Source organism: Maniola hyperantus, chromosome 7 (assembly GCF_902806685.2).
Source record: "Maniola hyperantus chromosome 7, iAphHyp1.2, whole genome shotgun sequence".
Taxonomy (NCBI): domain Eukaryota; kingdom Metazoa; phylum Arthropoda; class Insecta; order Lepidoptera; family Nymphalidae; genus Maniola; species Maniola hyperantus.
The window spans coordinates 15,293,928-15,308,986 of NC_048542.1; the positions used below are offsets into that span (position 1 = coordinate 15,293,928).

The following is a 15,059-nucleotide window of genomic DNA, read 5'->3' on the forward strand; positions in this document are numbered from 1 at the left end:
GTCCGTCTGTCTGTCAAGAAACCTACAGGGTACTTCCCGTTGACCTGGAATCATGAAATTTGGCAGGTAGTTAGATCTTACAGCTGACAGCAGCTTTTTTGATCAACAGAGAAAGTTTCCGTGGTGGTCCCATAAAAATTTCTGGATCCAACTGCTTAATCCTGATGCTGCAGGATTACCTGCCCCCTAAGTTATCAAGATTCAGGAAGTGTTCATAGTGAATTAATATTGAAGGTACCAAGCATCTGTAACCACAAATTCACAGTTTTCGGGTTTTTCCCTTTACATGACGTGTAAGACCCCATGCCCCGACGTGTCCCCTATAAGACCTACTTATCTGGCAAATTTCATGATTCTAGGTCAACGGAAAGTACTCTCTATAGGTTTCTTGACAGACAGATAGAGAACGAAGTGATTCTATAAGGGTTCCGTTTTTTCTTTTGAGGTACGGAACCCTAAAAATAAGAGACTTACCTTCCCATGGTGCGTGGTGTTGTCGTGGTGGGCGTCGATCACTTCCGGGAACTCCGTCGATATGTCGTGGCCGTGTCGGTGAGCGCAGCGGCCGGAAATCTACGACAAAATAAATTGGTTCATTTTCAACCCATCAAAGTCAGAGTCAAAAACAAATGATTTATTCAAATTGGGTATTGGAGAACCACCTCCTTTTTGGAAGTCAGTTAACAAAACGAAGTTCGGGATGATTTTATAGCTAGGTTTTTTTGAAGTCTGTTGAGGGAGTCGGTTGCGGTCAGAGTCAGCCTATTTAGCCTTCCGTCAAGTATCTTTTTTCTTAATTGTAGGTGACGCATGCACTTATTAAGTACTTATATATAGTACGCGACAGGTCAAGATGGTAATCAGGGTATGAGCACGTTGTGGCAGCGTGGTGTACAAATAAAAGAACTGCTCACATATTACATTCACAGTGTATTTCCGATATAGGTATATTAATACATAGACTGGATTTACGACACGTGTCGTAAATCGAGGTAAAAAAAACGAGGGCTGGAGCTTGAGGCTCTACGGAGGTGTCTCCCTCTTGATGTCTCTGGAATGAATGCGGCCCCCGGAGTTCGTCCAGGGCAGCAGGATTTTCGAATCGTTCCATATTCAAAACGGTGTTCTAAGTGGCAACTGCAAAGCGCAATGTTTTCTTCGCAGCTGCCAGCCTTAGAAGAGGCCGCACGCCTCTACATCGTCACCAACGCTTTCCCGCACTGGGTTAGACTTTAGAGCGAGGGCTATGCGGATGTGCGAGGCGTCCTCACCCTGATTGCCATCTCTACCTGTCGCGTACTATAGTTGAGGGGTTGAGGTGACCTGCTTTGTCAAAAACTTTATAAAAAGTTTCAAATGTCATGGTAACAAGATAAAATGTCTTGTCGATATCTGTAGCATGTAACGTCCATTCCATAGCAACCAGCTGTTTTATTTGATCGATATAACCTCCAAATAGCTTGTGGTTTACATCACAAAGCTTTTTATACGAAAACTGGTGTCTCTGAGAGAAAACTAGAGAAAAAGGAAAAATGGTGATTCTCCACGTTAAAAGAGGTGACGAAAGTCAATTTTTATACGAAACCAGTGTGAATAACTCAGTTGATGAAGTTGTGAAGGATATAGTGGCTATATTCAACGGAAGGCTGAAGGTGGAGCGACTGTCTTATGAAATAGAGGAGCTGAAGAAACATGGTACATTTCTACCGCCAGAGATGCAGGGACTGACGGAAGAACAGGTAACGAAGCGAGTCATTACGCACAGTCGATAATTGCCCGGCAACTCAGACGACAGAATCTGTAGTTTATATGGCAAATTCATATATGAACTACAGATTCTGACGGTTGCCGTCGACTGAGTTGCCGGGCGACTAGTCGATCGTGCGTACCTAATGTATGTAAGATATTGTGTAGAAGCATTCAGATTTCGCGGAAATCCATGATATACAATGAACCAGAAGCTTAGTTTGCTATAATCTGCTGTAACAGATGAAATCTTTTTTAAATTTATTTAATCTTATTAATTGTACAGGTTTCTTACATTTGTATCTCGCCAATCTGGTGAGTTAGTTTGTTGGCGAGGTGGCTCTCTTAATAATATGTACATAACTTACTACTTATTATTATCTGTATGATTTACATGCTGTACGATTTGCCCCAACACCAGAGCATCCCCAGGACAGCTTAAAGCTTAAAATCATTAATACCTAATTGGCTTGTTTTTCAGATAACAGAGCTTAAATTAGAAGACCCATGGGCTAAGCGCTCTGCTCCCGCTGGTTACATCGAAGCCAAAGACGAGATGAGACGCCGATGTGGTCTCGCCCCACCCCCTAACCTTCAAGAAGTTTTGACTAAAGCAGCCGAAACCGCTAAAGAGTACATCACTAAGAAACATGTATGAGAATTTTGTATTAAGTATAACCTATCGCCCAATCACTACCATCACTACATGCTTTGAAAACATTATGGATCTCAGGCATGCGGGTTTCCTTATTATGTTTTTTTCATTGACTTACATATTACTTCGTACGGACAGGGCTATTGTATAAACAAAATGGCACCGATTCAGTGGTGCTTCAGCACCAATGCAACCTCGGTGACGTCTAGATTTCAAAGAGGTGGCGCTGATTTATTTGGTTCCAAAATCGTGAAAAATTTTGTTCGCTTGGGCATTTCTTGTCATATATAATTATTGCGCGAAAGAAATCAATTTTAAGTGAATCCAGAATAATAATTGCATTTTAGTTTAAGACCGCATTTTATCAGATATTTGGCAAATGCCACTGGCAACTTTGAAACCGAATCGTGCGAAAGGGGACTTGGCAAGATTTATAACAACGCAAGTTTCCGCTCGAATAATGAATTAAATTGAGATTTTTTCGCTAGAAATACCTCAGTGATGCAGAACTATTTGGCTACTTGCTTATTTCCGCGACTTCATTCGTGTGAACTACATTAATTTCAAACCCCATTTCACCTCCTTAAGAATTGAATTTTCAAAAATCCTTTCTTAGCCGATGCCTACGTCATAATAGCTATCTGCATGCCAAATTTCAGCCCGATCCGTCCAGTAGTTTGAGCTGTGCGTTGATAGATCTGTCAGTCAGTCAGTCACCTTTTCCTTTTATATATTTAGATAGATTATATCTACACAAACAAAGCTAGTAAAAGCTTGAAAATCTTTCCAGGTGAATTTACAGAAATGTTTGACTCAAAAAGACGTAGCGAAAGCTCTCGACGAGCTACGAGGTGCTACGAAGATCGTCTTTCCAGCTGGCCTACCACCTCACGACCCAGTCCGTATGGAACTAGACAATGTTGAAGACCTGTCCGGTACCCAGGCTTCTAAGGAGGTCATTGATCCTTCCAGAGCTTGTCTTTGGGCTTGTGGGAAGAAACTTCTCAATGGTAACAAGCTGAGTGATCATCTTGGTAAGTTGAACCATCATACTGTATTTTCTGTAATCTCTATTCTTTAACTTCTTTCTTCTCTTTAGACTCAACTGAGTCTCTGCGTAACAGTTTATCTGTATGACTGTTGGTAAGCGTATCAAAACCCAGCTGCTCGAGTGCGGTAGAATGACAGGTACAATATCCTGTGGTCTTACCGCGGTTGTTTGACAGCTACAATGTCACGATCGCAATCATCTCTGATTGGTTAATGCTCGCTCACTATTGGCCACAATGCTTTGTTGCAACAAGGATCGCACAAATTCAGCCAATCAGAACAATTGAAATTGTAATAATGATTGAATCAGGTTTTAGACAATCGCCCTACGGATTGGTTGACGCTCGCTCACTATTGGCTACAATGCGTCGTTGCAACAAGAATCGCACAAATTCAGCCAATCGGATCAATTGAGATTGCAATAATGATCGATGCAGGTTTCACGAAATCGACCTACTAATTGAGATAAAATATTTTAATAAATAATTATTCAATTCAATTCAAATTTCTTTATTGCGAATATGCTTAAACAGTGGAGATGTGTACAAAAAGGTACAGCCAAATTCTGCCTATTAGCATGCAATATGCAGTAGGTAGGTACTGAACAAAATAATGAATAGTAATTTGATGTTTCAAATTACTATTGTTTGTTTTCAAGTTAACCCTGTACATTATATGTTTATAGAATAACTAGCTTATGCTCGCGACTTCGTCCGCGTGGACTACACCGATTTCAAACCCCTATTTCACCCCCAGGGGTTGAATTTTCAAAAATCCTTTCTTAGCGGATGCCTACGACATAATAGCTATCTGCATGCCCAATTTCAGCCCGATCCGTCCGGTAGTTTGAGCTATGCGTTGATAGATCAGTCAGTCAGTCAATCAGTCAGTCAGTCAGTCAGTCACCATTTCATTTTATATATTTAGAAGAAAAATAAGAAAAGATATAGAAAAAGCAGTAGGTACTAAATAGTTTAACCGTATCCAACCATTTTCAGGTAAAAATGATAAGTCCAAGGTGACAGTAAAACTCTGCTCCTCATCCGAGGGTGCTCCAGGAAGGGAGCCCATCATGACTGAAGATGAAAGGAAGCAGCTCATGCTCCAGGCGTACAGGAAACAGGAGGAGTGGAAGAAGCTGGAACAGGACGATGACGACAGCTATCTGGATTCCAAGTGGGCTGACGGACAGAATATGAAGAGGCAGTTCCATGGTCTGAATAATATCTCCTGGAAACCAGTTATGAAGCAGTAAAATAATTTTAGTTTTGTGGATTTAATTAGGGAAGTGTTTTAAACTATAGGTATAGTTCGCGACAGGTTGACATCCGCACAGCTCCCGCGCTAGCCCGGTGCGGGATAGCGCAAGTGACGTGCGGGTGTGTGGGTCATCTCCCCGCCTCATACCCCGATTGCCATCTCCACCTGTCGCGTACTACTAAGTAGGCTGCTGCGGTAGTAAAGCGGTGCGGGAGGGTGACACTTGTCACAAGTTGACGAACCACTGATGCGCGATTGCGGTAAAATGACAGCTACAATGTCATGATCGCAATCACCTCTGATTGGTTGACGCTCGCTCACTATTGGCTACAATACATTGTTGCAACAAGAATACCATAAATTCAGCCAACCACAACTATTGCGATTGTAATGATGATTGATGCAGGTTTTACGGAATCGACCTGCGGAACTCTCGCGTGACGTCCCCTCTCGCACCACTTCACTACTGCAGGAACGTACTGGGTTATGCGTTATGTCTGTACCCGTAGTACAAGATTTTACGTCTCACCAAACCAAACCAAATTCGAGAGTCGAAATACTTCCGCGTTACAGTAAACTGGATCTTAAAAGCCTTGTTTTAAAGCTCAAGTTTGTCTACACTTCTACGGCCAGTGCTCCAAGCGGAAACACTGCGAAATTAAAATCAGTAGCATTGAATATTTGACTTCAATTCAAGGCTGTTTAGGTCTATTTTACTGTAACGCGGAAGTATCTCGACTCTCGAATTTGGTTTGGTTTGGTGAGACGTAAAATCTTGTACCTACTACGGGTACAGTAGTATAAATTACATAATTGGTTTTAATTTAATCTGTTCGAATAAGTTGCTCATAAAAATTGTGTGAATTTGCTTAATATTATGTTAATTATATCATTATGGCTGAATGCTGATTTTACTGTATGTTTTATCGAATATCTGAAAATTATTTCAAAAATAATCACCATCATCTCAACTCATCGCCGAGCGACTACTGAGCACGGGTCTCCTCTCAGAATGAGAATGGTTTTTATTCAGATACAAGTTGGCCCTTGACTGTGATCTCACCTGGTGGTAAGTGATGATACAGTCCAATATGGAGGCGGCCTAACCTGGAAGGCGTATGGCAGTTTTTACTAAGCCCATGCATGCCCCTTTGGTTTCTACACGGCATCGTACCGGAACGCTAAATCGCTTGGCGGCATCCAGTCCAGATTGGTAGACTTCACACACCTTTCAGAACATTATAGGGAACTCTCAGGCATGCAGGTTTTCCTTCACCGTTAAAGCAATTGATATTAATTTTTAAGTTATCGTCCAAAACACACACTTCGAGGCCCAGATTCGACCTCCTGAATAGGAGGCGAACGTCTTAACCACTGAGCTTACACGGCTCGTAATTCTGTTATAGTTCTTGCATTTCACTAGGGCGAGTGGCTCATGTTTGCGTGTTAGTCGTATCGGTATAAGTAAGGTACATACACTAAATGTGTGCGTCTGCGAGAGCTTGCTCGCGACTGATTGGTGCAACATGCACGCACACTTACGCAATGTCCGTATATATGACGTAACCACAAGGAAAGTTCACTCTCTTTCCTGAATTGCAAGAACTGTGCCAACAGTCAAACAAATTGAGAACCCTCCGTCTCTAGAGTCGGTTGAAAGTGATACAATAACAACTTTTCACTCCGATGAACTGGAAAATAGTGAGTTGATAAAATTAATTGATACATTACTTCCGCACACCGGACATTTTGTATATTAATGTGCAGCGTTATGTAGTTAGCGTTATGTATTAGTGTGTTTTGTATATTATAGTAATAAACTATAGATAATGCCCGCGACTTCATCTGTTATTGTAGTCCTGCTGAACAGGCTGAACTTAATTAACCGCAAATCAATTTTGTTGTCATGTCGTGTAACTCATTCACTGAACAATATTTACCAGTTAACCTCAATTTTAATACATATAATATTTTCATAAGCTCCCCACGTTTTACTTCGTCACTGAAAAGTAAAAACCGAGCTACATATCCTACTGGATGTGGTATTTTAATTTTTAACGCCTCCTATTATTTTGATGTGCATTTTCGTGGTTCGTTTTTTTGGCTATTAAATCTATGAGGGCGCACTTTGGGTATTTTTCGTATTCAATAATTTAATTTATTTTGGTATTTCCATTTTGTACAAAAAGTTAAATAAGTTAAAACTAACATAACACCATTTTTTCACAGGAAACATTAAAAAAAAAGAATTAATTTTCAATCTTGTCAATTTACAAACTAAACAAAAGTATAACGTACTTCTACAAGTGCATTCAAACTCATCATCATCATCATCAACCGATAGACATCCACCGCTGGACATAGGTCTCTTGTAGGGACTTCCAAACGCCACGGTCTTGCGCCGCCTAAATCCAGCGGCTCCCTGTGACTCGTCTGATGCTGTCCGTCCACCTAGTGGGGCGTCTTCCAACGCCGCGCCTTCCGGTACGTGCGGTGCGTAACAGAATAATGCAGAAAAATTAACTAATTTGGGGGGCTTACGGCTTAATTCGCGCACACTATTATATTTTAATAATCAAATTTTAATTAAGTCAGTATTCTGTTAGATTGACTTACATGAACACATGAATTCAGAGCTTCATTTTCAGAATTTTAGTTTTAGTTTTATTGTGAACAAACATTATAAAGTTACTAGCTTATGCTCGTGACTTTGTCCACGTGGACTACACTACAAATTTCAAACCCCTATATCACCCCCTTAGGGGTTGAATTTTCAAAAATCCTTTCTTAGCGGATGCCTACGTCATAATGGCTATCTGCATCCCAAATTTCAGCCTGATCCTTTCAGTAGTTTGAGCTGTGCGTTGATAGATCCGCCAGTCAGTCAGTCGCCTTTTCGTTTTATATATTCAGATTCAGATAACCAATCACTTCTAGTATAATTGCAACACCCATGTCTTTTCATTCGACGCTTTCATAATTACGTTCCTCATTAGCGGCGGGATATATCCGGACACATCCGGGTGTAACCGGTTGCGGTTGATTACAGGTATTACAGCTGTAATCCCATGATGAATGCAGTGAAGGGCGCGCGTAATACCCGGGACGACGTGTAACAATGCGGCCTGGATCGCTTTGAATACCTAAGTATATCAAGGCCTTTAAAATATTATGAACTTTTTAGATTGAGATTATTTGTATATTAATTACCGCTGTAATCCTATTGGCACAGGATTACAGTAATAGAATATAAATAAAAGTAAAAAACTTATAAAAAACAAGCCTTTTAAGTTCGCTAAAAAGAATAAAATAAACTTTTCCTCTATACTTTTACTATCAACTTCTTAGGTCATTACACAAACTCATATATATAAAAAGAAATGATGACTGACTGACTGACTGATCTATCAACGCATAGCTCAAACTACTGGACGGATCAGGCTGAAATTTGGCATGCAGATAGCTATTATGACGTATAGGCACCCGCTAAGAAAGGATTTTTCAAAATTCAACTCCAAAAAGGGTAACATAGAGGTTTCAGTCAGTCACCTTATCCTTTTATATTATACTTAGATTGTTTAAAGAAAAACCAACCGTCTTGTAAAATCATGTAAAAACTAAACTTTCTTTAAATAAAATGTCACCGCGTAAAATCTAGAACATAATATTATACAGCTTTCTAGCTTCAAATTATACAAACTCTCGTAACACAAAGTTTAATGTAATGCATAAACAAACCCACATTAACTTTTGCCTGCAAAATTCTTACTGCATACGTGGACTGTGAAATACCCAGCGTTGCATTTCCTTCCACAAAATAATTATATTTATACGCTGAGCAGAAATTCGTTAACCCATTTATCCAGTCTCTTTATTTTGCTATAAAAATTGAAAAGCGATAAAATAAATTTTAACTAAGGGATAATTTAACTGTTGTTACATATTTTCATTTTAATTAATAAATATTTAAATAATTAGTTTCAGTTTATTAAGGGCAAGTTATGATTCTAATTTGTTATTTTGATTATTCTACCGATAAAGCGTATTTTATTGAGAAAAAGACAGTAGATTGTAGAGGCAATGGGCGGGGCACATCGCTAGGCGTTATTAGGAGTATAGCGCTGTAAAATGTAGAGTTGGAAGACCACCACTTGGTGTATGTACCTAGTATATGTATACTGTATATAGAGTGTGAATGATTGTATGAAATGAATTTATTTAATATAGGACAGCATATATGCTACTTATGATAAGTCAAGACTCTACCACCGGTTCGTAGCTGGAAGCAAGGTGATCAAGTGGCACGAGACTATGTCCTGAGATATTTTGGTTGAGATGACGACAACAAGGTTGAAAGTTTGTTTTCCAGCTAGTCGAGGTCGAGAAGACCGTCTCGGGAAATCTAATAGAAATCAGTAAAAATTTTTTTTTTCAATAAAACTGTATAGCAAACTATGGAAGCTCGTCATTAGTAGGTACTAAGTAAAATTACATTAGAAATTCCAAGTGGTGAAATATTTCTGTACTTATACTACATAATCCATAATATCATACTGTCTTAAAGATTCTGCATCCAAGTTATATAGACCAGCAAGAAGTACTTATTTTTTTTTAAATAAAGCTTTTATTTGTGACGGAGTAGCTTTGACTGATATGTCACCTGGTGGTTTGTGACAATGCAATCTAAATATATATCATCACTTAACCTTGCCTAAGAGCTAGCGCGCACCACGGGTCCGCCAATTTGAAATATCTAGAATAGAATAGAATGTTTTTTTATTCATGTAAACTTTTTAAAAGTGCTTATGAATAGTCAGGAAGTTTTAATTTACCACTGGTTCGGAATGCCGTTCCTACCGAGAAGAACCAGCAAGAAACTCGGCGGTTGCTCTTTTTAATTTTCAATTTACAATGTTATTATACCGTACTATACAAGCCATTGTAGCCCCGTGCATTGCTGGAGCGATCTATCAAAATCCGGTGTGGAATTAATTCCGCACTACGCGCACTTCTATGTAGTTATCTAAATATATTATAAAAGTGAAATACCACTCACTGACTGACTGACTGACTAATCACGAAATCTCAGAAACTATAAAGCCTACAAACTTGAAATTTAGAAGGTAGGTTCTTTCTTGGACGTAGGTGTCAGCTACAAAACGGTTTTGAAAAATTCGCCCCCTAAGGGTGCGAAAGGGGGGGGGTCGAAGGTTGTATGAAAGTCCTATGTTTTTGGAGTTAGAGACGTAAAAATCGACATTTAGGTTATTAGCTTTAAATAATAAAAATCTGTATAATTCAATTTGGGAAATTCCCCCCTTAAGGGTGTTAAAATAGGGGGGCAATGTTTTTATAGAAACGTTTTAACAATTGTTATTTTTACTTGAAATTTGAAATGAACCCTATTTCTAGGGGGTAGGTATCAGATAAGAAAGGATCTAACTAAATTCCCCCCCTAAGGTAGTAAAATGGGGGTGGAAGGGTTATATATGAAAATCCTATGTTTTTGAAGTTAGAGATATGAAAATTGGCATGTAGGTAAGTGAGGCCTTTTGCAGCGGGAAAATTTCAGATCTCATGAGAAACCAGTACGCGGACGAAGTCGCGGGCATCTGCTAGTATTATATAGTTCACAGATTTTTCGGAAAAAAACGTGCGAAAATTTTCCGCGGTAGCTCTAAGTAGGTAACTAATTTACGCGATTTCTACGCGGCATCATAGATTGCTAAATCCCTAGGTCTTTTTCGGTACAGTGGTAACAAGTCGCGAATTTCTTCATTTTCTTAGGATTATTACATTACCTGTAAAATTAAAACACTTTAATATAAGCACTTAACAACAAAAGCTCTTAAAAAAGTTTTAAGCATTTTAACTATTAGTTCTACCAAAATACAAGCCCTAGGAGTAGAAATTTGTAAAGTTTTCGAGTTTCATGAGCGTGGAACGTTTAAATGGAGGCCACAAAAGAAATTACACTTACGTTTTAATTTTTGAGCGCGTGTTTTAAAACTTTAAGAAATTCAACAACAAACAAACTATTAGAAAACAAATACGAAACCAACTTATGCTTATGAAATTATGAATTGTTTGTAAAACATACAAATTACAATACATGCCAATACATTTTACCTACCGACAAAGCCCTACCGCCAAGCAATTTAGCGTTCCGGTACGATGCCGTGTAGAAACCAAAGGCGTATGGGTTTAATAAAAACTGCCATACTCCTTCCAGGTTATCCCGCATCATATTAGATTGCATCATCACTTACCACCAGGTGAGATTGCAGTAAAGGGCTTACATGCACCTATCTGAATAAAAAAAACATACAGACTATTTTTTTCCTCTACTTCATTTTGGAAATTATCGAATATTATTATCAAATTATTTGTTACAATGATTTAGATAATAATCAATCTTAATGATAAAGAAATGGAATTTTCATATCGGAAACATAAGAAGGCTTTCATTCGCTCACAGTGTTATGATTCGAGTTACCCTTTTACCCCTTTACCCCTATATCTAAATTATAAATAATATGATCTATCGTTATGAGTTATGACCGATGAATATGGATGGCGTGTCATCAAAAAATATAAATAGGTATAGTCCGCGACAGGTATGAAGCGGGGAGACCGGCGCGGCGCGCGGCGGGGTGATGACGTATCTCGCGACAGGCTTGCGACAGCCGTAAATCTCGCGATCGTTGCTGTCAAACGTCACACGTGACAGCGGCTACAGAGAGACAGCAATAGCCACAAAGCAAAATAAGAAGAAGAAGAAGAGAGACAGCAAATGAACTGTCGCATTGCTACTGTGTGTAATGTCTGTAATCTAAATATATAAAAGGAAAAGGCTGATCTATCAACGCACAGCTCAAACTACTGGACAGATCGGGCTGAAATTTGGCATGCAGATAGCTATTATGACGTAGGCATCCGCTAAGAAAGGATTTTTGAAAATTCAACCCCTAAGGGGGTGAAATAAGGGTTTGAAATTTGTGTAGTCCACGCGGACGAAGTCGCGAGCATAAGCTAGTGTAACTATAAGATTAAAATTAAGGAAGTAGTGTAACCATTTTTAAAATTTTACTGTCGTGGTCATTTCTATTTGTTCTTTTCTTAAATTTATTTTTATTGTAAGAACCACATATTTTGCACGCCATACATAAATGGCAAAATGTGAAAGGGACCATCTATATAATATGTACGATCATTTACTACTCACATTTAACAAAATTAAATGATTTCATTTCATTTCATTTCATTACTGCTGTCGCGTTACTGTCGCTACTGCAACGTTTTACGTAAACACGTAGGTTAGCGCGGGGGCTGTGTGGGTGTGCGGGACGTTCCCTCCTCGATTGCCATGTCGACCTGTTGCGTACTATACGTACAATGTTACGTGCGCCTGTCAAAATAAAATAGCATTGCGTATTATTGTTTACCTTTTTAAAGTATTATTAAAATGACAGGCGCAAGGTTAATAAAAATACGTAGTAACTGAAAGTTTTAAATCGTCAATTATATCTGCCATAATAATAAACCTCATTTATCGATTTGTCGTAATTATAGATTAGGTTTGAAACTGTTAAAACCGTAAGGCTTCTGTAGTTGGGTACAAAGTGGAGTCAAACAATAGTGGAGCTAACAGTTAGTTCCTAGATGTCCCCAACTCAGCATTTCGTAATGCAAACAGAATTTCTCTGAAAATCGTTTTGTTCTGCTGTATTCGGACTACCTTTGCAGTTACGTGGTTGGTACTTTGTGGATGTGAATTGGTTGAGTGTACAAAGGTTTGTTGCTTATTGTCAGAAAATATGTTTATTGCTTAGGTACCTACTATTGCATAGGTCTAAATACTATTGCTGTAAGTTGGATTTTGTTTTTAATTTTTAACCGATATTTGAAAGATTTTTGATCTATGATTACATACAGAAACCTAATTTTTAAAGATTATTTTTAGATAAAATTATTTAAAGATTTTACTTAGCTTTGAAACGACTTGATTTTCCAGGATAAAAAGTATATTTCAGTCTTCACCTATTTATTACTTTGACTATTTTATGCAAAATAAGTATTATGTCGATTCGTCGCTTCGTTACGGCGTTAATGAAGGACAAACTAACAAACAAACACGCCTTAGTAGTTATAATATCAGTACCTACCTGTTGATTTTCCTTTTACCAAATTTATAGCACAGTTTTATAATTCGTAAATCTGTGCTTATGTTCGTATGCTTCTGTTTAAGAGTAGGACACTACTTAAAACTTACATCCGGGTAGAATTTAAACCTGCGATCTTTATTTAACTTGAAACTTTATTTTAGATCAGTTACCCTTCTTTCTCTATTTTACAAAGAACTTAAAGAAAACTTCCACGTCTATACAAGACCTATCAACAGTTTCTCTACCTATCTACAAATGTTTCCATAAAGTTTTGCAGATCAGTCGAGTTACGGAGTTGAGACGAGCTGGAATTAATTGATCCAGGAAGTGAAAAGAAGAAAACTTTCAGACTAATCTTCGCTGAGAGTAGTGATTAAATATTGGAATTCAACAACGTGAAGTACGACTTTTATCCTGTAAGTATTATTCCAGATTCTCTCTGACTTTTTATGAAAAAAAAAGTACGTGCTCAGTAGTCGCTCGGCGATGAGTTGAGATGATGGTGATTATTTTTGAAATATTTTTCAGGTATTGGATAAAACCTACATTAAAATCAGCATTCATCTCATCCATAATTATTTATAATTAACATAATTTATCAAACAAATTCACACAATTTTATGAGTAACTTATTCGAACAGATTAAATAAAATAATACTACCACGTGAGATTGCAGTCATGGGCTAACTTGAATCTGAATTTAAAAAAATATAAGCTATTTCAAGTTCAACATTTTATTTGCACGTGAAAGCTTGATCCAGCGTGTAATAATACTACTTGCTATACCCTCATTTTATAACTAAGCGAATAAACTTGTACCAGAGGGCACCACAATAGCTCGACGGTCGCCATTGTGCAGAAGACACTAAATCAACGTCAAAAACATGTGACAACGCGACAAGAACTCGCCTATTTCGAGTATACAAACAATTAAAACGGGAAAGTTCTCGAATGATGACACTGTGAACAAAACAAATACAGTAATAAAGCAAGCAGAATTGTGCAATGTAGTATTTTAGTTTGGTGGTAGATTAGTACCACGAAGTGTAAGATATTGCATAGTTTCATCTAATATGAGTCATAGTTTTATGTAATTTGTCTTTTTTATATTTAAAAGCTAGAATATTAGATAGAAAGTCCTTTTTGCACACAAAATAAGAAAAAACACAAAATAGCTAAAAACTAACACAATTGTATGCAAAGGCGGCCTATCATTTAAGTAGGTATTATAAGCGCACTACAGTACATTTTATATTTTAAGAATTTTTATGTAAATCTTTTGAGTAAGTAATTATAAAATCGTTGCGTTTGGAAATTTAATTAAAAACGGGCAACCTATTTTATTTCATACATTTATTTAAATAGACCTTTCTGACAACAAATTAATAGAAATTGATATTCATTGTAGCGTAGAAAAAGTTGATTGAAATATTGGTAGGCAAAGCGTTTTATATTTTTCGCTTCAAATAATAAGTAGAAGATAAAAATGTACCTATTTATTTTCACTTGTTGTTTTGAAATTCGCTTTGTATATTAATATACTTTTATATGTTTTAAATTTTAGCCTTCGATTTCACTTGCATACTTTTTGACTAAGTAATGTCTTGATATAAGTATTTAAGTACTAACATATTATTTTACTAGCTGATGCCCGCAACTTCGTTCGCGTGGAATTAGGTTTTTTAATAAATCCCGTGGGAACTTGATTTACCGGGATAAGAAGTAGCCTATGTCACTCCCCAGGTCTTTATCTTTACCCATGCAAAAAATCACGTCAATCCGTTGCACCGTTGCGACGTGATTGAAGGACAAATCAACAAATAAACACACTTTCGCATTTATAATAAGGGTACTGATACTCACCTACCACAACGTCACGCCCGTAAAAACATATATATATTTCTGATCATAGGTAATTCTTATGAATATTTCATAAGCCCTTCCAAAGTCGTTTACAACGCCCATAATATGATGAGCTAGTAGGCGATTCCCTGGACATAGCAATATCCTTTGCTCGCTATAAATAACTGGGCCGCGGTAAATATTATATCGATGGAGCAATCTACTCGGAACATAACGTTAAGTGTTATTGCCTTTAGGTCAGATACGATTTGGGGTGTGGTGAAAATTATATAATGTGGGGACCGTATGAGGATCGGTGTGGTTATGGAAGCTTATTTTTA

General features: G+C 37.8%; 2 protein-coding genes across 6 annotated transcripts in view; one reads left to right on the forward strand and one right to left on the reverse strand.

Moving 5' to 3' along the window:
* The window catches only part of nolo (no long nerve cord), a 382,845-nt gene that overhangs the window by 132,554 nt on the left and 235,232 nt on the right, over window positions 1-15,059 (reverse strand). For all 5 annotated transcript variants that reach the window (XM_069499947.1, XM_069499946.1, XM_069499945.1 and 2 more), the window contains exon 4: window positions 475-573. In XM_069499947.1, coding sequence (XP_069356048.1) covers window positions 475-573 — 99 coding nt within the window. The remainder of the gene's footprint in view (window positions 1-474; window positions 574-15,059) is intronic.
* Window positions 1,496-4,709, forward strand: LOC117983445 (cilia- and flagella-associated protein 298-A). Its single transcript, XM_034969999.2, has 4 exons — window positions 1,496-1,739; window positions 2,228-2,398; window positions 3,192-3,435; window positions 4,450-4,709. Exons 1-4 carry the CDS (start codon window positions 1,533-1,535, stop codon window positions 4,704-4,706), a joined length of 879 nt encoding a protein of 292 aa, XP_034825890.1. The 5' UTR covers window positions 1,496-1,532; the 3' UTR covers window positions 4,707-4,709.